Source organism: Lacerta agilis, chromosome 5 (genome assembly GCF_009819535.1).
Source record: "Lacerta agilis isolate rLacAgi1 chromosome 5, rLacAgi1.pri, whole genome shotgun sequence".
Lineage (NCBI taxonomy): Eukaryota > Metazoa > Chordata > Lepidosauria > Squamata > Lacertidae > Lacerta > Lacerta agilis.
Genome location: NC_046316.1, coordinates 55,201,764 through 55,225,497, shown reverse-complemented (window position 1 = coordinate 55,225,497; position 23,734 = coordinate 55,201,764). Strand labels below are relative to the sequence as shown.

Genomic DNA, 23,734 nt, shown 5'->3' with positions numbered 1-23,734 from the left:
CTTTTTCCTGCTAAGATGGTTCAGGGGAAAGCAGAGGCTACACCACAACTCAATATTCAAAACCATCCGCAAGAGAATGCTGTTTTAACCTCCCTTTACAGATTACCTGAAAGAAGCACCATAGTTCCCTACACGTGCTCTGCTTACATATAAAACCAACCAGCAAGCAGTAGAGAGATAAGGATCTGTCAATTTCATTCTCTCAGTTTCTCTTTTTTCCTATCTTAAATTCAGTTCTTCGCATTGCAGCAATTTGCAATTTTTTAAAATCCTCATGAAAATTCATCAGCCTTTTAGTGCACATTTCTCTTAATAGACGTGTTATATGCAATTTTGACTTACGTACACATTTTTGCAAGCAATTTCCCCTAACATAATGTAATTTTGTATGCTATTTTCACAAATAACTTCATTTTTCACACACACACAAACCCCCAAATATGTGCATTTCTGTAAACATTGCTTGGCTGGAGAACTGCATCACAAAATTCGGCTAAGTGTGAATTTCAAAACAAAATCGAAAATTCTTTCTAGTAGCACCTTAGAGACCAACTGAGTTTGTTCCTGGTATGAGCTTTCGTGTGCATGCACACTTCTTCAGCATGCACACGAAAGCTCATACCAGGAACAAACTCAGTTGGTCTCTAAGGTGCTACTAGAAAGAATTTTCGATTTTGTTTTGACTATGGCAGACCAACACGGCTACCCACCTGTAACTGTGAATTTCAAAGGATCGCTGTCTTTCAGTTCACGAATTGTTTTGGAAAGTGTGGATTTGATACCATTTGGCTTCAGATACATACTGAACTGAACTTCTCCTTCATTCCTAGGGAAAGTGAGCCAAGGCCCATCACTCACACGGAGGGTGGACATCTGATGTGGGGAGACCCCTGTACTTGCAGAGCCTCCCTGCACAATTTTAAAGCTATTTAAGCTATCGGCCATCACATCTCTTAGTGATGAATTCCAGGAGCTGTATTCTATATTATGTGGGAAAGTACCTTTAATTTGGCCTGAATCCATTTCCAGTTTGGTTTTGTATCGTGTGTGTTCCTGCCCCCCACCTCCAATTAAAAATGCTTCACTCCAAAGAGCTGGAAAATGAGTGACCATGCACTCCCAGTACACCTTCCCACTTACTGTGGTCCAGTTTGCAACATTAGTCCATCTTTACACATTGTGCGGGAACTAGGCCAACATCCATGCCTCCTCTACAGCTCTCCATCCCACCTGCCTCGATAGATTATAGCCTGTATTTCTCAAAACACAGTGGTCTGCTTTCCCCCTTTTTTTCTTTTTTGAGATCCTGACATCTTGTATGTTCCAGTCTCCCTTCTTCTGCCCTGCTGCCCCCAGATGCCTCATCTATTCTGCTCCATCTAGCACCCCTGGATTTGATTATCTCACCTTGCAGATTCCCTCCTAAGTCTCATTTCCACAGCAAGCTTTATGCATAACTAGGACCCCTGTTGCCCATTCCGCCTTCATCACACCAAAAGCCATTTCAGACACTAGGAGCACTGGCTCCACTTGCCAAGGACGCTATTTATTGGTCATATATATATATATATATATTTATATATGCATGTGTGCGTGTGGGTAGGTCTGCTAGAGAGCAGCAAAAATAAAAACAAAAGAACCTCTCTTCTCCTGTAGAAAGATCCACATCACAAGGCAATTGCCTCAATCCTCCAGCTGGGCTTTGTGATGGAACTCCCGTTGGCTGTAGTAGCTTCTGCTCCCTCCAACACAGCAAAGCGTCAAAGGGAAGGAGAATGCCAGTTCCAGGTTGGGCCAGACTGAAGAGCTTTGGCTAAAAGCTATCTAGAAAGAGCGAAGTCGATGGTGGGGAGGGAAGAGATGCCATCCGTATCTAACACAGGGATAGGAAACAGGTCCAGCTGCATTAACACAATCAGCCCCGCTTGGGGCAACACACGTCTGCCTTCTTTACACAGCAGAGCCAACTTACAGGTGCCACCCAGAGGAAGACCCAGCTTCCCCTTCCAAACACGCAGCACCTCGCTCAGTAGTGAAACACAAGACACAGATGCCTGGCAGTCCAGATACCATGAGCCACCTTGCGAAGTGAGGAAGGCCAGCTTCCTGCTAGGGAAAATGGGGGCGAAGGACTTTTTTGCTTCAAGGTCGAGGAAGGAGGGAGAGTCTACAGTAGTCTAGTGCACGAGTCTCCTACTATGCAGTTAATCATGAGTGCAGGACCTCTCGCCAGCTGCTCACAGAGGGAGGGGGCACACGTGGCAGCTGCACCAGCCCCTTTCCTATTAGATGTACAGGGAAGAGTGGAAGGAGTGCACGGTGCTGTTGCTTCGCTCCCCGCCAAGTATCAGCAAATACGGGGTGAGACGCAGAGCGAATTCCGCAGAGGGCAGGGCTCCAGATCAGCTTCTCACTTGACGAGCGCTTGGTTGCACTGCCCGCAGACAAAGACGGTCTCCCGCTGGGCATCAGGGGCTGCGGTAGAAAGCACCAATCAGAGACGCAGGGCCCACCAAGGGGACTGTGCAGCTTTCCACCCACGGAACCCAACAAGCACTTCACTTGCCCTCAGACACACACCCCAAGAGAGAGGAAGCCTCTGTCCTCTGCTACCTCCCCACTGTATTAGAATTAGAAACAGTGAGAATTACACCAAGCCATTCCCCCAGAAGGGAAACAGCAAGCACACAAAGGAGGAGGAGCCAACTCCCAAGCTGCCTGCCAGAAAGGCCATCTCTCGCTCTCCCACTCCTCACTCACCTGTAGCCCCCATGTAGCTCTTGGGAACTTTGAAGGAACAGCACCTGGAGCAGAAACTGTTCCCACAGTTGCTGCAGCTCCGCTGGAGGAAAGGAGAGACAAACACAGCTATAGGAACAAAGTCCCAGGAAGCTATTCCTTCAAATGCAAGGATTCAAGAAGGTCAGTCACTGCTGACCAGAGGTCAGGCTTGAGATCCACAAGGCAAGGGAGCAGGAAATGGGAAAGGAGTAGCTGGGGGCATGCTGGGCCAGAGACTCACCCTCTTCTTTAACACAGAGAAAGTGGCTGAACAGCTTGCACAGTTCCCTGCGGAAAATCAGAGAAGAAACATGTAACGGTCAAACCTGGTGCCTCTTCTTCCACCAAATTGCATAGAAATATTGCCCTGCCCCAACTTCTGCCCACAGTCCTTTCCTACTAAAAGCCCCAACACAACCTTCTGCCCCACTAGGCAGTCCAGGAGGCTCATCCAGGTGGGACCACGTGCCAAGAGGGCATCCCACTGAGGGCTGTCTTCAGGACCCTTGATCCGAGGAGATTTGAAATGGGTCTGCCGCACACGGCACCTCCCAGGTGATGTCAATCCTCCACTCTGCAAAGTTGTGCCAAGAGCAGAGATGGCCGTAACCCGTATAAATGTGGAATTTGGCATCATCAGGATGAGATTCCAGTGTGGCATAAGTGATCAAGTGCTAGACTTGGAACAGGAACAAAGACTTGGGCCTGGTACAAATAACCACTCAGCTTCACTTGCTCATATCTCTCTCAGGGCAGAATGACATGTTACACTGGCAAGTAGGAACTCACAAGTCCAGTTTCCAGGGGTAATGAAGAAAAGGGAGTTAAGGGGCTATTTGTAAAAATGTTAGTGCTTAACCCCACCCACACCTTGCCTATAAAATGATTCCTCTGTAACAATATTTCACAATCAGAAGTGACCTCAGCACACATATTTTTAAAGCACCAAGGACATACAGCCCTGGCATGTTTCTGGCATCTAACATCAGGCAGGCCTCCTCTGTGGCAGCAACTGGGCCAGGGTCTTCCCATTCTGCCAATCTTCTCCACCCCCCCTTCCACAACCTGGCGCCCCCCCCCCCCCATGTTTTGGACTACAGCACCATTAGCCCTAACCAAGAAGACCATGCTGGTTGGAGCTGCAGGCTAAAGCATCTGAAGGGCACCAGGTTGAGGAAAGCTCATCTACACAGTTCCTGCTTCAGTCCCAACAAGACCCGTGTCCCACGGCACCATCCACTCTTGCCACTTCCACACACCCTCCCAAATCCTGTACCGAGATTGTTGGTTGGGTAGCGCTTCCGCAGCCGCTCCGTCAGCCGTGACACCCTGCTGCGAATCACCTCGTTCTTGCTCATCATGAAGGGGTTGTCAGGAAGGCCCATGTCAAATTCCGCTGAGCAGTGGGAGACGTCGTCATCCTCCTGGGAAGGGGGAGAGGGAAGCTTGTCACGGAGCAGCCGGGTTCACACAGTGCCTACTCTGGGGCAGGAGGAGAAGGGCGCACTGGGGGGCACCGCCCACAGACAAAGCGCTGAAGACAAGGAAAGGCTGGGCTAACCGTGGGCAACACACAAAATGCCGAGCTGGTGGAAGGGTTGCAGCCAGGTTTCCCGCTTGGGAAGGTGGGCCCCATCAGGACACAGAACATAGCAAAGACATCAGCTTTGCATGAGCAACTGAAGTGAGTTTTGGCTCAAAGGCAGGGTAGCCCAGCTCCCACACTCACCATTACTAGCAGCTGGGTCTCCTGCTCCCGCAGCAAAGGGAAAAGACAAGAGAGGGTGTCCAGAAGAGCCCAGCCCAAGCTAGCCTTCACCTTTTATGGTGTACCCATATCTAGAAAAGCACACTGTCTAAAGTCCCCTATTTCTCCCTCTTTCCCATACCAAAATGTTCACTGCATCACAGGCATGGACTCTGATGTGCTGCCACTTGCGGCCCTTAAGTGACAGGATGAAGGGCGCCCCCTTAAACTTGCTGGCCTAGCAACATCACCTGACTCCACCACAGCACAGATCAGTGCAAGCCCTAGGAGGCTCTCTCAGGGCACATACCTCAATAGCATCCTTGAATTCATCATCAGGCTCTGCCTCCTCTGCTTCCTCCACACTGCCGGGGGTCAAATCCTATGGGGGAAACAAACAACGTTACAGTTGGAGGCAGCAGTGCTTCTGAATGAAAGTTGCTGGAAACCACAGGAGGGGCAAATGCTCTTCTGCTCAAATCCTGCTTGCTGGCTTCCCACAGTCATCTGGTTGGCCACTGTGAGAACAGGATGCCGGACTAGATGGGCCATTGGCCTGATCCAGGAGGCTGTTCTGATGTTACAAGACTAAGGAAGCAAGGCCCACCAGTCCTTGTAACAGTGGTAAATGAATCCAAGAGGGGTGCTACACAGATGGCCCCATCCCATTCCAGCTACCCAAATGCAAGAGTAACGTGGAAGCTACAAGGATGCACTTCCCCTCCTGCCTGGACATAGTTATTTATTACCATGGCAGTTTGTAATACACAAAGACCCCAAACAATGCTGGTATGCAGATCCCGAAATGCCTTAATGGGCAGCACCAAGGGAAAACACAGGGACAAGCAAGTGAAGGCTGCCTGAAGGCTGTGTGAAGGGAGAATAAGGGCATCGCCCTTTTACATTTTCATGTAAACTTAGCTAAGCTGTTTAAAACAAGCTGAAAACATTACTATACTTTTAAGCACCAAACTGGAGAAAATTAAGCCAGGCACAATTTTTGAGGCTCCACATTTCAACAGTAGGTTCCAGGTGCACCTCCCCCATAACCAGCTGCGACTAAAAAGTTTGGGAACTCTGAAAAGTAGCAAGGAGGGGACAGAACAAGGATGGCAGCTGCCCTAAAGAGACATGCCTGTGTAGACAAAGCTGAGGCCCTACTTCTCCAGGGCCAAGATTGGGAACAGGGTCTGGGAGGTTTTCATCCACAATGCATAGCTTTACCCCTTTCAAAAATTTCTCTGCCACTCCCATCGGGACCTTACTTTGCACACTACGGCTTGTGGTCCTCCAAGTGTTGTTGGACGACATCACTGACCAGGCCAGCTGAAGCTGGTGGGGATAGGAGTCCAACAACATATGGAGGGCCGCAGTTTCCATCATTCCATATCCTACAGAAGACTGGGAGGGGTGGCGGAGAGATACATGGAACCACAAGCAACAGAAGCAAGATGGAAGTTTGTCTTCTGTGCTCTGGCCTGGGACACATTTCCTAGGACTGTAGATGTGGAATCAACTACGAAGCCACCAGCTGATAAGACTGTTATGCAGGCCAGGATGAACTATGACCTCAGGCATTTCCAAAAGATAAAGCAACACTCTCTGGGCACTTTGGAAGTGGGCAACACAGACCCGTCTATTCTTCTACCATGCCTTACCTCGGTACTAGTGGGCGTAGGTGTCCGGTCCGGCAGGGATCCAGATCCGACTTCTCCAGTGTCCAGCTCCACTGGCTCTGGAGTCCTAGCAACGGGCTTGAGGCCCAAACGCTGCTCTACAGCAGACTTCAGCTCCAGCAACACTAGGGAGGGAGAGGAAAAGGGTAATGGTTGGACATTCATTAGAAGCTCAGGAAAGCCTTGCAGTAAACAGCACAGGCTTTCCGCACTGGAGGAACAGCATGGCATTCAAGCCTATCTCCAACCCAAACACCCAAGAAGTAGATACTGGCACACCAGTGACCAATGTCCAATGTAGCTAATGGTATTTAAAATACTAGTAGGCCTACCTGAAGCCCCCACAGTTCCCTAGCACTAATCTCACTCCCAGACAGAACTGTCCATAACCCCATAGCTCCTCAGTAGATGGGGGGAAAGGCTGTCTACCACCGCAGTAAATATTCTCCACCACAGATTTTCAACACAAAACTCAGGAGACAGGAGTGTTCCCTGAACCCCCCAACCCCAATCTCCCCACCCAGATTTACTTATTTGTGTTGTTTGGGGGTGGGTTGCAACAGTTTGCTGATATTCACAGCCCCTTGGCCACTGATCCAGCATCCTCACAAAGCCTATTCAAAGTGAGGCCAGGAAGCAGTGCCTTCACTCTGAGTGGGCACTGTGAAAAGAGCTGTGCTCTGAATAGGTTCGTGCCTGTTTTCACTCTTCCCTGCCACCATCCCACGCAAACAAAATTCCAGAAGGAGATGCATTCAGAGGGCAAATGTTCGCAACACACACCAAAACTGTTTTCCAGCAAGGGACTGTCTCCCTTGTGATAATCCCCAGTTTTCTGCAGCAGGCAGTTTATCCTTAGCATCCCAAGAACTGCTTCCCCGCTGGGACACCTCTAAATGGAAAAAGCTTCCACTACTAAGCTGTGCCCAAGGAACAGAGTGACTACTCGGGTCTCTTGAATGCTAAAGAGCTTGTTTATGGGACTGGGGCAGCTAGCAGCTACACACTGTTGCCCTAATTTGGAATAAGATAGGGTAGCAGCAGCGGTGGGTGCAACACAGATCCCTGCCTTGCACAGATCTACAGCAAAGAAAGCCTTGACCCTGGGCACCCTGTCTCCAGTCAGCTGCTGCAGCTTACTTCCCCAAGGTTCCAATGGAACAGAAAGTTACAGGAGAGAAGAGCAATCTCTTACCTTGATAAAATGCCACGTTACCCAAGAAAAGAGCATTATTGAGCAGCACAAAGACCCAACATAAGGGCAGCAGGTAGAGAGCACAAACGGAAGCCATCAGCATCCCATAAAACCTGGGCAAAAAAAGGAGCAGAAAGGGCATGACACACACCTAGGCATCAGGATGACAGCCAGGTGCCTTGAGAGCACCTCAAGCCTGTCCAGGCCCCCATCACTCTTGGATATGGAACAGAGAGCACCTGCTGGGAGCGTAAGGGCTCCGTTCCTGCCTCTCTCCACCTGTCCTAGAGCGGGACCTTACAGGCTTCATAACTACTGCTGCTGCTGCTGCTGCCCAGCAAAAACTGGGGCATTTTGGGGAAAGTTTTGTCCAGAGTTTTTACTGTTATTGATATTAATTTTTTGTATCTTTATTTTTATGTGGAAATTGTTCAGTTTGGTTATGTAGTTTTTGATGTTTTATTTATTCATTTTTATGACTACTTTGCTATGTTTGTAGCTATGTAAATCTTTTCATATTGTAAGCCGCTTTGAGCATTGTTTTAAATGTGGAAAGGCAGCATACAAATAAAATGATGATGATGATGATGACATCACCTCCCTTTGCCTACCTTTCAAGGCAGGTTTGTCCCCTCAATCTGGACAAACCTGTCCAGCCAGATGCAGCCAGATAGCTTCCCCATGAACACCAGCCACGATATATATGGGCATGGACACCTGCCCAATATGAGAGGGAAGGCAGGGACCCCGGACCCCTGTGAAGTGACCCAGTAACCAAGCCTGCAGACCCCCCAAAGCAGCAAGGCAGCAATGTCCCAGTGACAGGAGCGAGCTGGCAGTAAAACCAAACAAATTGGAGTTAACTCTTTATTAGCAAAAGCAGGATCTGCCTAATGAGCAATGCAACTCATCTCCGGCTGGTCTTGCCCCCATGAAGCAGTTGCTAAGACTGCTCACAGCTGCCTTAGTTCTTTCCTTTCCAGGGTTTTCCCCAAGCAATCTGAGACTGCACCAGCACAAAACTAACTTCTCCTCCACCCTTTTCATACCACTTTCTGGGAGACCAGGGGGGAGGGGAGCTTGTCACAGCAGGAGGGGGAGACACTCAGGCCACCTTCCCCAGCCAGACTCTCTCTGCCTCTTGGCTTCCCTCCTCTCCTGTTTCAGCTTCTGCCCGATTCTGGATGTCTGTTTGTTACAGACTCTCCCAGCTCACTAAGCCCTGTTACCTGTTCAGCTTCCGACACCTCCTCCTCCCTCTGACCACTCATCATCATCATCATCATCCCACCACCAATCCCAGGGCTCTGAACCTTCTTCCCTTGCGGCTTCCCCGGATGGTTCCTCCCACCATTCCTCTGCATCCAACCAGCCCATGACACCTAGCTCCCACAAAGTACTGTATTCCTAAGGCAACACTCACTGTGAAGAAAGAGAATGGTTCTCCCAGTAGATGACGCGATAGACAGCCTCACATCTGCCACACAGCCGGCTCAAGAGGGCCTCTAATTGGATTAAGCTGGAAAAGGAGATCACAGCAGAGTTAAACGTGTTCCTCACAGGCGCTGCAGCAACCTATGCCCAAACTGCATCACAAATGGAGAAAAGTGATCCCCAACACCTCATTCAATTCAAGACAATTGCAGAGAAAGGGTTGAAGTGCAAAAGAAGATTCCCTCATCCACACAGTGAATAGTTAGGATGAGCCCTGCATAGGATGAACCTCCTAAGCCAGCTAGCTCCAGGCAGGCAAGTTGGATACAGTAAGCAACTGTGTAAGTTTAACAAGAGGGATAAAGGCCAGCATGATTTGGAGTCTAGCACTCTGTCTGTGGAGTATAGGAGACCCTGGGTTCACATCCACTGCGGAGGCAATCTTGGGCATCTCTTTCCTATAGCCACAAATCTGAATAATGACAACTAACTTCAGAGTTGCTGCAAAACTAACAGTGCAATCCTAACCACGGCTTGCCTGGACCCTATATACTAAAGGGGCATGTAGTAACATGGCACCTCTGGTCTTAACTTTTAGGTGAAAGAATGCAGACTCCCATAAAGAAAGAGATTTGAGTTCACTGGCTACAACACAGTGAGTCATATGATGGATGGGTTGGCTATCAGGCTCCAATGCCTTGTGCAAAATGCTGGCAAAGTGCCTACTGGCATGGTCAGCTTTGGGTAGGGAAGTAATAGGAAAAAGGAGAACTTGCCCTTGGATTCCAGCTGCTTCTCCCTATCTAAGTTGCAGGTCTCAAAAAAATGAGCCGCTTTCTGAATTCACAGCACTCTGATAAACTGTTATGTCCTGATAAAACATTGATCAGAGCAGTTAACAGTCAGTCCTTGGCTTAGGAAAATTCTGATGTCTTCTAAAATTTGACTTGCAAATCCTTGTCTGTACAGACACGCTGAAGTAATACAATATGCTAATAAAAAATCTATTTTTAAAAAATAATAATCAAAATCCATTACTTCTTAAACAAAAGGATGCACCAGTAGTGTGTCTTCCTCATAAGTAGGTAATAAATGTAGTAAATCTGAAGTAACGGTTGCATTTAGTTGTGAATCAATATGTTTTAATAGCTCTATCGAGCAGCAAAAACACCCAATTCTTGGGGAAAATAACTGTACAAATGGAAAAGTTGATTAAAATCAATGATTTAAAAATGAGGCTTCTTGCCTGGTGATTGAAATCGATCCACTGTCCTGGAAGGAGGAAGTGCTTTGCGGCATGGGCAGGAGAGTCATGTAAATGCTTAGTAACTCTTCCTCCTAGAGCCACACTCCCAACTAGCAAGGGTGTGCAGTGCCCCCAAAGGGTGAACGGCATTATTGCAATAAGGCACCTTGGAAAGGTAGCTAATCTAGAGGAGGAGTCAGCACTGCTCTCCCAGAGTTTCTTAAAAGTGGGGTCACCACTATCTTCCACACACGCAATGTTACTGTGCAATTATATTCCCCAGAGTCATGACACAATTCTTCCCCCACAGCCATGCTGAAAAGGGTAGCACCTGCAATATCATATGGACTATCCTTAAACAGTCCCAACCTTCCCCCTTGACCACTAAGAATTGACACAAACGCCTGTGTTGCTGTCCAACTGTGTAATGCATTTGTTAGAATGCTGTGGGCAGTATCCATGATAGAGTCCATTTGGGAAGACACTGTCTGCCCACCCCGAAAAAAGCCTCCATCACACATACCGGCCGGTGCAACTGTTTACTTAAACATTAAAAGATCAACTCTGTGCAGTTGTGCACAGCTCTTCAACTGCACAAGTGCATGGTTGAAGAAGCAGAAGCAGAAGAAGAAGAAATGGATTATTGTGCCCTACTGGGCACAGCTTCAGTGCTATGTAGTTGTGCACCTGAAATATCCTTGTGTAAAAAAACACACACACAAATGATTGGGAGAAATAAAAACTCAAAAGGAAAAATCAGCTGGTCAAAAATAGATGAAAAAATTAGTAAGTGAAGAGGCTGAAATCACAGAAGACAAAAGAAGGCGAATGGTGGAATACCACACAAATTGTGACACAGAAAGGTCACTAAATTAGTTCTGCAGGCTTAATTGCTCCCACTATTCAGGGTAACAATTGCACATTACTTATCTACAATGGAAATATTCACACAATATACAGAAAAATAGTTACAAAAATCAAACAAGAGAAAAACACAATGAAGAGGTGGAAATCTCGATCTTGCAGTGGGTTGACTATTAAGCCCAGTGGATTCAGAACGAGTGCAATATTCACCATCAGGAAAAAAATGTGTAGCATGAACAAGCCCAAGAAGCATCCCTCCAATCACATACAGTAGTACCTCGGGTTAAGTACTTAATTTGTTCCGGAGGTCCATTCTTAACCTGAAGCGTACTTAACCTGAAGCACCACTTTAGCTAACGGGACCTCCTGCTGCTGCTGCGCCGCCAGAGCACGATTTCTGTTCTTAAGCGGAGTTCTTAACCTGAAGCGTACTTAACCCGAGGTACCACTGTACTTCAAAGGGATCCAACTACGGGACAACTCATTTTCTCCATCCTTCCCTAAGAGCACTTACAAGCCCTTCACTTCAGCCACAGCCTCATGTCGTGCGAGCTGAACTTTCCTCACATCCTCACGCCGCACACTGTGGTACCTACGACGTGCCAGCTCTTCTTCGCTCAGACGGATGCGGCATGTCTCCTGCAGGTAGCCCAGCATGGCTGGCACCGAGATCAGTAGGACACAAAGCCCATACCATGCAGCTGGAATGAAAGGTGGAAAAGATGCAGAGATCATTTGACCACCCCACTGTTTGGCCAGTCACAACACACCTGTACCACTATCACCTATAGCTCAGTGGTAGAATGTTTGTTTTGAACAGAGAAGGTATCTCTGGTATCCCTGGTATCTCCAGGTAGGACAGGGAATGTCTTCTTTCTCAACACCTGGAAAACTGCTGCCAGTCACTGTCAACAATAATGAGCTTGACATACCAATGATCTGACTTGATATAAGGCAGCTTCCTATGTACTACCCCATAAACCACCTGAAAGGAGTTCCATCTGCCTGCCAGACACTCCATTTCCTTACTACCTCTCACAATTGGTACTGCTAGCCCTCATAATCTGCCCCCAATAACATATTCTACTCCCCACAGAATCATTCCCCCATGGCTCACATCATACCTGAAAGGAGGCCTATTGGGTCCCCAGCACAAAGGTCCAACATTTCTCACCTTCACTAAGAGTCAGCAGCAGAAAGTTGAGGCCCAGGCAAGTAATGAGGGAGCAGAGAGGCATCTGCCAGCTGTGAAACATACATGATCAAGCATTTATCGCCACTCCAAAAGGATATTTAGTTGTACAAATGAGGTATGAACATGAGAATGGTGGGGATGGATAGGGCAAGCCTAAGTTTAAGTCTCAGGTCATGGAGTACATTAACTTGCCTTGAGCACAGTAACACAGAAAAACGGTATATAAATAAGAAATCAAATTAGATTGAATGAAGACAAAAGCAAAGTAAGGGTAGGGTATTTTTTTTAAAGGGGGGGGGGGTAATGTTGCAATCAGCCACAGACACTAGCCAAGTCACAAATGCAGCAGCGTATCTTGTTTAAGCCCAACTGCACACAGTGTTTCCCATGCTGAATGCTTGGTGTCTCTTAGAACAAGTAAAATTAAGTATTTGGCCAGGAGGACTCCTCTTCTCTCTTTTTTCTCCCACTTGCAAAAGTGAGACTCCCAAAGAGCCAGTGTTTTTCTGCCCCCCAACATGGCAGGAGACAACAAATATTTTTTTTCTCTAGCTCCACCACAACCATCACCCACAAGGTACAACTAAGTAGTTGGGCACCAACCTGAGGAGGAACCACACCCCTTCCGCAATATCCTGAAGTGGTTCCAAGTACAGCTCCAGTCGCTTGTAGGATACTACTAGATTGAAGAGATCCAAGGAAGGGGGCTTGGGTGGCAAAGGAGAACCTGGCTGGGAATCGGAAGCCGTGGGGCTGTCCAGTCCATTCCCTGTGGTCGCTCCACCCTCGCGCTCTGGAACCTGCATACTGTAGAAGTGAAGGTCAAGAGGAACACACAACAATGAACAATCAAAACAGTCAACTCTTCCCCACCCCTAGTGTGAAGGAAACAACAGAGATGACCTTTGGGAACAGCAGTGTCGACATCCCCCCATGCAAAGGAACTGCATTCACTATGACTGGGCAAGTCATGAGAAACAAAGATACCTACAACTGGTGTCACCTTTGCCCCACTGAGGCTCCAGAACCTGCATGAAAGGGAGAGCCAACACACAAATCTCAGAATGCCCCAAGAACTGCAGAGCCATGGGAGAGCTCCTCAAAAGCATCTCCTCCTTTTGCAAACAACAACAACAGCAGCCACCTGGGAGTCAGGGTGGGGAAACATCCCCTGTAACCCTATGCCATACACATCAAAAAGCATGCAGACAGTCTGTGCTAATTAATCTGGCCTAATAATTTATTTTATACACCCACAATTGCAAGCACGTATTAAAATATCTATTCATAAACATGCATCAAAGGCACAGAGAGAATCCATTCTTGTAATCCTCTTTAGCTACTCTGGCAGGGCAGGTCCAGGGTGACAAGGGACAAGCGGCCCACAATAAGTGATACTCAGAACACAACATCCAAGAATGTGGAGTGCATCTGCCGACACAAGAGGAACACGTTCAGGTAGAGAGAGGAATGGCCAGATCATATTCTGCAACTTATTTGATATTGGCACGCCGGATGAATCAAAAGGGGGGAAACAAGGCAGCAAGGGATGCTCTGGCCTGCTAGCTCAGCAGTTGGGAGGCAGGCAAAATGTCTTCCTCCAGACAAGGGGGTTAAAATGACCAGCCTCTTCTCTCTTCCCCCAAGGGGCTTCTGCGCCATGGCAGGCAGAAACCCAGCAGGTGAAGCGCTCTCTATCAGATCCGCCCAGCCCACGTAGGGTAAGCTTCATCTGCTGCACTTCCGCACATCGCGGCACAGCAACCCCTTCCCGGAAAAGAAAAGAAAAACGGAATTCAGCTCTTGACGAGCTGGACCCCGGAGGCTCCGGCGGAACAAGCGCTCCGTTTGCGGGGCAGCCACAGAGCTGCGCCGGAGGAGGAGGAGGCGCCGCCGGCTCGTCCCACCTACCTCTACACAAGCGGCCCACAAGCCCTACGGCCCCAAATAGGGCGAAAGGGCGGAGCCTCCCCTTCCACGTCCAACCTCGACCTCACCCGTCTCGCCTACACCACCGCGGCCGCCAACACTTCCTGGGCAGAAGGACCCGGCTGTGCCTCAGCTCCGCTGCGCAGCGCACGCTTCCTGGAAGCGGCGGCTTGACCCACCCACCTGAGGCAGCCGGCCAATCAGAAGCGCGGGAAGCGGCCGCCGCGGCGCGCGTCCTCCGCTGGAAAGGCTGCAGCTCCTATTGGGCAAGAGCCGCCCGCCGCCAGCCTATGGGAGCCTTCGTACTTCTTATTCGCCGCGGGCCGCTTTTTATAGGCTCAGTGATTCGTCCCTGAATCGCTTTTTCCGCCAGCCGTGCTGCCCACACTGACTGGCAGTGCCTTTCTAGGATTTGAGGCAGGGAGCTTTTCCCAGCCCTACCTTGAGATGCCAGGGATTGAACCTGGGACTTTCTGCATGCAAAGCAGATGCTCTACCATTGAGCTACGGCCCTTCTGTAATTTGACCTGCCTTGGATGCTATGCACTTTGGTCTGGGTGTGGGGATCAATTGCTGTTCCACTTCAGACAGCAAAATGTCTTGGGCTGACCTGAATCTTCCCAGAGGAACTTGCTGAAGTCCAGAAACTACCGGTAGCACTAACAAGCCCTGAAGTCTCAAAAGAGCTTCAGTAGGTCATAATATTCACTGAAGGTTATGGTATCCCAGGGAGCCTATGGCATGGCTTTGTACATGCCCGGGAGAGATGGTGCAGTGACAGGGTGTGATTTTTGTGATCAGATTTGTGGGGCACAAAGCAAGCTTCAGTGGTCCAAGACATGGCCGTAGCCAGCATTTATGTTAGGGAGGGAAGGCTTTATGTTAGGGGAGGCAGAATCTCAGTTAAGTATTTTTATTGATTTATTTGATTTAGGGAGGCAGCTGTCCCACCCCAGCTACACTCATGGTTCAAGGAGGGAGGAACTGCAAATTCAAGTATGAAGCTAAAAGCAAACATCTGCACCAGCAAAAGAATGGAAATGGATTAAACACTTGTAAAATTGGGTAGCCTCAAGCCAGCTATCAACGACCTGCAGGAGACAGTACCATACACCAAGAAGAAACCTGATTAATTCTCTACATAAAGCTTATGCTAAAACACTTTGACAATGCATCCCATCCATTCTTTTTTGTCAAGTGAAATAAGTGGCCTACCTTGAATAAAAACTAATGCAACATATTTATGGAGTCCTAAGAAATTTCATTCAGGCAAATTCTTCAGGCTGCTTATTACTCTTTACCTTCTAATTGTATATGTACACAAATTCTATAAAGTTGCATATATTTGTCCCATTCGTACATTATTCTTTAGGTGCAAAACGAGGACAAAAGGAACTCAAATTAATGCTCATTCTCAACTGCAATTTCACTCAAAACCCACAAGGTGGCTGTCCAGATCCAATAACTGATCTCTGCTAAGATGACAACAAGAATAGGGAGCTGCTCACACCTAAGTGGGATTCTGCTTATGCAAAAATAAATCTACAGCTTTGAGCTGAGAGCATCTGAAACTACATAAGAATACACTGCCTCCCTCAAGTTATTTCTTTACAATACGTTCTCTTGCTCGCTCGCTCTCTCACACACACACACACACTCACACACTAATGCCAGTCTGCTACTGCTTTCTCCCCACAGTGCTTTTCAGTTTTGTATTCACTGCGTGCATTTATCCAGCATGGCTCTACTATTGAACTAGAGGCAGACATTTATGAGCATGTGTTACTGCATGATTACATTGCACAAGTGCAGAAGATGCTTTGGCTGCAGAATTTAGCATCTTGAGCACAATGGCCATTGTAAAAAGGATGTTTTAGACTTGGAAGTTCACAAAGTAGGCTTGAAAACAAGTCTGGTGAAATCTCAAAAGGATTTCCAGTGGTTTGGGGTGGGGCTTCTCAGGCTTCCTCCTGCAACTAGAAGAGAAGCAAAATATGCCTGCACCACAAATTTAAAGCTGGTTTCACATTTTTGTATAGAATCTAGGAACTACTGTTCTTTGAGGGAACTGGTTTTAAGCACTTTACATTTGCAGTATGAATATGTTTTGTCACAGTTGAACTAAAGTGCTGTGTGGCTAAGGAGTGTTATTGATCTGAAGCAAACTTGTTGCTTTGTGTGGAAAATGTTCTTGCTGTCTAGCACAGGGGTCAGCAAACTTTTTAAGCAGGGGGCCGGTCCACTGTCCCTTAGACCTTGTAGGGGGCCGGACTATATTTGGGGGGGGGGGGGGAATGAACGAATTCCTATGCCCCACAAATAACCCAGAGATGCATTTTAAATAAAAGGACACATTCTACTCATGTAAAAACACGCTGATTCCCAGACCGTCCGCGGGCCACATTTAGAAGGCGATTGGACCGCATCCGGCCCCTGGGCCTTAGTTTGGGGACCCCTGGTCTAGCAACAGGAACTGATCAGCATAGGCACAAGTTTTGAAGTGCTTGGAAAAGGAGTTGGATCTGGGATTTAGCCAGTTGGCACTTCCCGTAGGTAGGTAGGAGGCAAGCTTGGTGTATAATGGGTGTCAAAATCAGGGATTGGATTGCCAGTTTACCTTGTAACATAGCCAGTTTTCAGTAGCAGTGGGTGTGTTTACCATCAGAAGGGCATCACACTAATGCTGCCAGGTTTGGTAGATTAGTTAGCTAAACTTATAAAAATGCGGTAATCAGTTAAAATGTGCACCTGATTAATTGGGTAGCAATTTTTTTAATGAAAGAAAGAAACTCATTGTGGTTATTTCTACTAATGTTACATATAATACCAGGGGTGGCATGCACTATCTTACAATGTGCAATCAAATGTAAAACTAAACAATAAAAACCATTTTAACAAGTTAACAAGAGACAAAAGTTAACCTTTATTGAAAGGTATATTATTAATTGCCTGCATAGGCCTGGCAGAATAAAAAAAAAAAAATCAGCAGGCATTTAAAAGTTGGCACTTAATGCCTATTGAGATACTTCATCCAGGGTTTGAACTTACACATGAGAAACCCATGTTTGGGAGTCAGGGGCTATGGTTCCCGAACAAAACACCATGAGTCCTGGCTTCTCCTCCTCCAACTATGCTATCCATAGTGTTCAGAGGATTCTCTAGGTGGGAGCAATTGGCTCTCTGTGAGACTGAAATCCCTTTTCCTGGGGCGCCTGTGGGTTCTCAATGCATGTTTGCTACTGAATTGACCAGGGAACTGGCTGACTGTTGGGATCGGAATGTCAGCCTTTCCATGTCTGGGCCTGTCTGTTTGCCTAGCAAAAGACGGGTTACTGTGAGTAGGATGCAAACTGCTCTCTGGGGGGCAAGTCTGAAGCTTGTGGCTGTATGTATTTGTCTCTACACTCCTCTTCATTGTGCCACGGTACCTGATGAGGTAGCAGTGACCTAGTGCTATCTCCATGGACGACTATGGTAGTGTATAGTGAGAGTGTACAATGATTAGGGCAATGCCATGAAATTGTTCTGCCATTGCTATGTGTTGATTGGTGCCTTCCATGTGTGAGTAATGTGAGGCATTGATGCACAATGCTGTGATTGATGAGTTGCTGTTGCTATGCTACCTTTGGTTTCTGTTTTGTGTTACTGTTCTGTGTTACTCTTTGTGTTACTGTTTTGTTTTCTGCTTTGCTACTGGGAGTATAGAGGATTGTGGATACAACCTTAGTAGCTGCCAATTGCATGATTTCTTTAATAAGGCTGTTACCCTGACTGCAACCTCTTGTTCCAGCATTCACAGAATTTTATTCAGAGAATGACTTTGACTCCAGAAACCTGATCTGTAAGGCTCTCTAAAGCAAAAACAATTGTAGACACTGCTCCAAAAATTGATCCAATAAACAGCCAACACCTTTCCTGCCTTATACCCCTTCACATCTCAGTGTTTCCCTCTATCTACCCCCAAAAGGGATGCAATTACATCCTGAGTATCAAACAGCTGAGGGAGATACAATGCCCTGTATTTAGGACTACTCATTCCCTGTTTTGACTCACAGGCTGCCCTGCTTCTCTATTCTCAAATTCAAAAAATCCCCATTCTTCTTTAAACTGGCTGGCAGGTAATCAGCAGAGTCATTACAGGTCTGTGGATTCCTGGAAGCGCCAGGATACAGACCTGACCTCATATTGGCTCATAACCAGCTCGTGCTTGTTTTGAGATGATGAGGGGTCTTACATCATGGACTTCTGCCGCTGCATCAGCATAGGCTGGTGTGACTCAGAACTGCCCATAGAGAGCACCTATTGCCAGAAATGATGGTTGACTGTGAGGTGGATAGATAATCCAAACCAGGGCTGCTGTTCCATTATCTGCTTGTCCAGTCTCATATCCCAATATAGCAACTGGCATATGGAACCAAATAATGCCCCACTGTGGCTCCGGCAAGCTGTTCCTTTCTGTGACAGACAGCAGAACCAAACCAGAGTCTGGCGATGCAGTCCCTCGGAAATTCCACCAGATTGCTGGAGCCTCTCACTGATTGACTACAAAGTCAGCTAGCCACAGAGGGGAGAGGAGCAGCACTTAGGGAGGGAGAATAAAAGGAGCGGTTTCTGAGGGAGAGACTTAGAGAGGCCTTCATTTGAGATGAGAGTTAAGCCTTGATTTGAGTTGAGAGATAGGGTTGAGGATGAGAGTTGGGAGATAGGGAGTGAGATAGGGATTCTCTTTCTTAATGTTCCAAACTCCCACCTCTTTAAAAAAAAATCATTTCAAGAGTAATGAATGCCCTGAATTTGTAGGAAACCATATACTGTATCAACCCTTTAGATCAAGGATGGAGAATCTGTGGCTGTTTTTGGACTACCAAGCTATCAACCCTGACCATCAGCCATACTTTGGCTAGCACTGATGGGAGGCAAGTCCAACAACATCTGTCCACACACACACACACCCCTGCTTTAGATACATAGAATAACCTTCCATGTTCATGACTGGCTAGCAGCCAGAGCCTCTGGTACTGTACCTATAACTTACCGTACATATTATGTGACAGTTTCATATTCAAAAGGTCCCTGATGTCATCTTGACAGATGACGATAGCACAGCATCAATGGAATAATTGTCTTTTGCTTGCTTAAAATGGAGTAACAGAGATAAGAAGAAAATCAATATGTCTGAGTAAATTAGTAGCAAGAGTTGTGAAATTCACTGCGGCACATCTCCAGGTTTGCTCTGATGGCTTTCTTAAAACACACACATACACACATAGCTGGGTTGGTGACAATGAAACTCCAGTTTGACGACCCTTTAAGACAGATTTCTCCTTGTCCTTGCCATGGTCAGGTCTGAGAGCAATAGACTGAACTCACCTGAGTCAGGTTTTTGTTTGTAATAGCTTCCCAAAAAAAGAGGGGAGATTTGATGCATGCATGAAGGATAGGTCTGTAAATTGGCATCTAGTCACCATGGCTGTCAAAAGTACACCCTCCATTTCAGAAATAGTTTGCCACCTGCATGCCAGATTCTAGGTGTTAACATGTGAACATGACTAACATAGAGGGAGGGAGGCTTAAGAGGCTGCTGTGATAACTGTTGGCAGTCAGAGTTGCAGGCATAATGGCATATGATGAAAGATTGGCAGGGAACTCCCACGGGAGCAACATGGATCATTTTCATGTACCGATAATTTCCAAATGAGATTTCTGTCTTGGTATCTTGTGGTGCCTGGAACACAGACAAAGGGCAGGGCATGTGATAGGTGTAAGGTTGAGCAAGCAAGGATCAGCAGTGAGAAGTGAAAAGGAGAAAAACCCACAACCTTCAAATCCAGAGAGAATAGGAAAAGGGGGAAGACACAGGGGATATTTTCTATTCTGATGCTGCAGGGAGCCATAGAATAGGTGATGGATATCACAATTACACTTTGTTTATGAATGCCCCTATGCTATTCATTAGCCACTTTTGTCAGATTGAATGCTGAGCTAGATAAAGTATTGGTCTCACTATTTTGGAGAAAAATACACACCATAAATTGAGGTTTGTGCAATTAAAGGGATCTGGCACAACAAATCCACTTAAAAAAACAAAACTTCTGTGGCTGGGAAAGCAACAGGAAAATGCATTAAAAAGTACGAGATAATGATTGATGAGAAGACATAGGGTGTTATTTCAGTTTTATTCAGAGTTGACCCAATGAAATTAATGAACATGGCAAAGTAGGTCCATTAATTCCAATGGGTCTACTCTGCATAAAACTTCATTGAATACCACACATAATTTCCATGCAACCAAAACAGATAGGATGCTCATTGTCATGACCTTCCTACAAACAAATTTGGGAATGTATAACCTCTGTGTAAGCTTTGTGCAAGCAGATAAATGATCAGTAAATACACTTGGCTGAGTACAATAAAGAAGATGAAAACAGCTGGGGAGCAAGGTTTTTATTACGTGTAGAATAGAAGGAAGAAAGTCAGGAATGTCCAGAGGATGGAGGCAAAGTTTTTTTGGAAACCCCTGCAGTCCACTCTGAGATATGATGTCTTAAGCATGGTTGAAGTGGGCTTCCCCATTTGGTGTTGCTGGAAGAGGGTCCATTTATCGTGGGGAAAAGAGACTCCAACAAGAACGATCCTATTCCTACCATTTGAAAAAAGATGGGGATATATAGGCACATTAAATGTAGCATCTTAGCAAAAGATAGCTGTGGTAGCTGCTCTGGGAGTTTAGCACAATTAGACAAACAGTAGAAGTCAAAGGGGTGCAGGGGTCTCTTATCCAAGGCACATCTGTATTTCAAAGACAGAAATCCAGTGGTGGGGAAATCCAATTTTTGACAATCCGTGAGCATGATGAAGCCTTCAGTTTACATGGTAGCAACTGGGGGTTGATCCTAGTTCCAAGGTTTGTATGGTCAGTGCTGTCACATTCTTATATTTCGTTATAAAGTCATGAGATATGCGGGAGTAGTACCAGACAGCACTGGATCCTGTTTCCCTGCTAGGCACAGGGAAATTTGGGCACTCTGCACCCTGACCCTGTTAGAAGTCTTCCATGTGATGTAACTGTTTCTCTTCACAGTTGCCATAGGAATATTTTCTTCCCCTTCTCCGGCCCAGAGCCAGCTTTCGCAGTAATTACATTTCCTCCACTGTCGACCATTCAGCTGCAGTGCCTGTTTGCAAATTTTTACCCTGGGGTTCTCTTTCAATTCTTTCTTCCACCCAGGGTAGGATTTATCTTGATGCTTTGTGCAGAATAAAATATCCCTCCTTCTCTGGAATATGATGGGAGCAGGAGGATACAGACCCTGCCATAAAAGGGGCTAAGAACAGTCTGGAATCTGGTAGCTCTCTCTCTCACACACACACACTATTAGTCTTCTTCAGTAGGAACCTGAATTTGGGTATCTTTAGGAAGTCTTTGCAGATCACAGAACTACTATCCGAGGCTCAGTGGTTTAGACCACAGCACCACCTGCGTCCCTAATATCCAACTACTTGCCTCCTAAAGATACCAAATATCAAGGTTTGGCCCCAACCTCATATAGAGCCATACTGGGTAGATCCACTTCTATGATCCACCTGGATTCCAATCCTGGCCTCAGATGATGACCAGCACCTCACTCCAATTTCTGTGAGAGGGCCCTGCTCTCTGGTCTCTTTTGTTCCGTCACTACCTAACCTGTTGCAGAACTCTCCGATGTTGCCTACTATTTATGACCAATTGGTTTGTGGGGTGGCTTCCTCAAATACGAGGCAATGTCTCAAGAAGATTTCAAGGAACTGAAGCATTAATTAATTCAGGAAGTTACAAGAGCAACGTTTACGGGCACAGTGTGTAATTTGAGCTAGGGATTGCTAGGGCTCAGAAATGGACTCATGAGCTCAGCTCTGGATCCCATTGTTGGTGTCAGTATTTAGCTTACATATCTAATAGTAAGAACAAAGAAACTTCATCTGTGCAAAAGCAAAGAGAATGTGCCTCTTGCTTTAATCGGCAAAGCCAATGCCCCACATTTAGGAGATCCAGGTTAGGGAGTGCAAATATCCAAAATACATGAGCCTCAACACATCCATTTTTAAAAAGTAAAAACTGGTTACTGGGGTTATGCTATGCTATAAATGTCACAATGTCGACATCAGGGTCATATCTAAAATAAAAAGTTACTAAGAACCATCATTTATAAATATCTGATTAAAAAACAGAATGCTATGGAGGGAGAAAAGAATGTAATGGAAGCTTTTGGGGTTGGTTCCTAAGCTTATCCTTATATAACTTCTGAAATGGGATAATATTAATAATATACCAACAGAGCACCCTAAAGGGTGGATATTCAGTATTACAAAACATTAATTAAATGTGAGAGGATGAGATCTTATGTATATGGCATAAAAACATATGGACAAACACTACAAACTAAATTAAATCTGCTCCTATAAGGATTATGAATAACACTGAATGATCAAGGGCTTCCAGGGCACCTTATGTCAACCACATATTCTGGAATCATAGACCAGGCCAAACCTTTCTAGAATCCACAGAAACCCACCTGCCAAATGAAGCAAGAAAAGAAACAGGGAAGTCCCACAATCTGGCTCCCACGTTTAATCTGAAGGATACACCATTTCTAGCTTCTGGGTCATGAAATCATGCATCCATCCGTTGATGAAGGGTATAGAGCATCCATCAGTACCATGGACATAGGGGATTATTCCCCCTCTCCCAATAAAGTCTACTGAATTTTTTTTCTCTCCATCAGGAAGGCAACGATGAGTCTGGAACAAGGAACAGTCTGTGGGGACTGTATGTGTGCAAGGCTTGTCCGTCTGGTTGAAGAAGGGTCTGTGACTGTCCATCCCTGCCCATCAGCCTACCTTCTTGCATCTCTCAGATATCTTGGTGCCCCTGGAAATGTCGTACAAGGCAGTGGAGTCCTGAAATTAGGTAAAAGAAGGCAGTGATACCAGCAAAGACGGCAGCAGTCAGGTAGGCTTTGTAACTGCAGGACCACATGTAGCCTGGCAGGTTGCAGTAGCTGAAACTCTGTGTCTTCTGGCTTAGGATGCCTGCAGCAGCTGCAGACAGAATAACCCCAAGCAACAGATCGTGCATTAGGTTCGTCATAAGCCAGCGGGTCCCCAGCACCGGCACAAGAGACCAGCGGCCCAGCAGGCTGAGCCCAAATAACGCCAAGGTGAGCAACCACAGCAGGACCGCTGCAAAGACTGCAAAGTAGGTGGCTCCTTCATACTTGTGCGCTGCTAAAGTCACCCAGCAGACAGCCCCCGTCAGCAGCTGGGCAATGCGCAGCACTCCCAGCAGACTTCTCAGGAAGGGCCTGTTCAGACTCAGAGTCTCTCTAGACTGCGGGCAAGGCGGTGGAGGGGAGGACGGAGGTGGTGGAAGAGCCATGCTGCAAGACTGCGGCCTCCAGGCACTTCTGTCCCGTCCAGTTCTGCCTTCTGGAGCCCAGCGAAATTCACCCCCCTCTCAGGCACTTCCTCTGTCTGCAGCTGCCAAACATCTGCAGCTCAATGGACTTTCCTGTGCAGGGGCCTCTCAGCTTCCCGGCTCTGTCCCTCCCTGTTCCCCCCTTGCCCCTCCTCTTCTCTGGGTGGTTCTCTTTCTCCATCCTTCTGCTAACTCCTCTCTCCTTCACGCCCC

The 23,734-nt window shown here is 46.9% G+C and overlaps 2 protein-coding genes and 1 non-coding gene across 5 annotated transcripts; all 3 read right to left on the bottom strand.

The window, feature by feature from the left end:
• Positions 1-1,564: 1,564 nt before the first annotated feature.
• ZFYVE27 (zinc finger FYVE-type containing 27) lies at positions 1,565-14,217 on the bottom strand. Of its 3 annotated transcripts, XM_033149892.1 has the most exons (13): positions 14,050-14,217; positions 12,742-12,945; positions 12,118-12,188; positions 11,458-11,644; positions 8,823-8,918; positions 7,400-7,512; positions 6,187-6,329; positions 4,839-4,910; positions 4,511-4,531; positions 4,058-4,205; positions 3,023-3,069; positions 2,761-2,842; positions 1,566-2,475 (listed from the first exon to the last, which is right to left on the bottom strand). In XM_033149892.1, exons 2-13 carry the CDS (start codon positions 12,942-12,944, stop codon positions 2,411-2,413), a joined length of 1,248 nt encoding a protein of 415 aa, XP_033005783.1. In that variant the 5' UTR covers position 12,945; positions 14,050-14,217; the 3' UTR covers positions 1,566-2,410. The 3 variants fall into 3 exon arrangements, with proteins under 3 accessions (XP_033005785.1, XP_033005783.1, XP_033005784.1); XM_033149894.1 differs by lacking the exon at positions 14,050-14,217 and having other exon boundaries at positions 1,565-2,475; positions 12,068-12,188; positions 12,742-12,818; XM_033149893.1 differs by lacking the exon at positions 4,511-4,531 and having other exon boundaries at positions 14,050-14,215.
• Positions 14,218-14,509: 292 nt separating this feature from the next.
• Positions 14,510-14,581, bottom strand: TRNAA-UGC. The gene has a single exon. It is a non-coding gene; the product is annotated as a tRNA-Ala (tRNA).
• Positions 14,582-22,030: 7,449 nt separating this feature from the next.
• On the bottom strand, positions 22,031-23,655 carry MARVELD1 (MARVEL domain containing 1). The gene has a single exon (XM_033149891.1). It carries the CDS (start codon positions 23,480-23,482, stop codon positions 22,958-22,960), a length of 525 nt encoding a protein of 174 aa, XP_033005782.1. The 5' UTR covers positions 23,483-23,655; the 3' UTR covers positions 22,031-22,957.
• Positions 23,656-23,734: the final 79 nt, after the last annotated feature.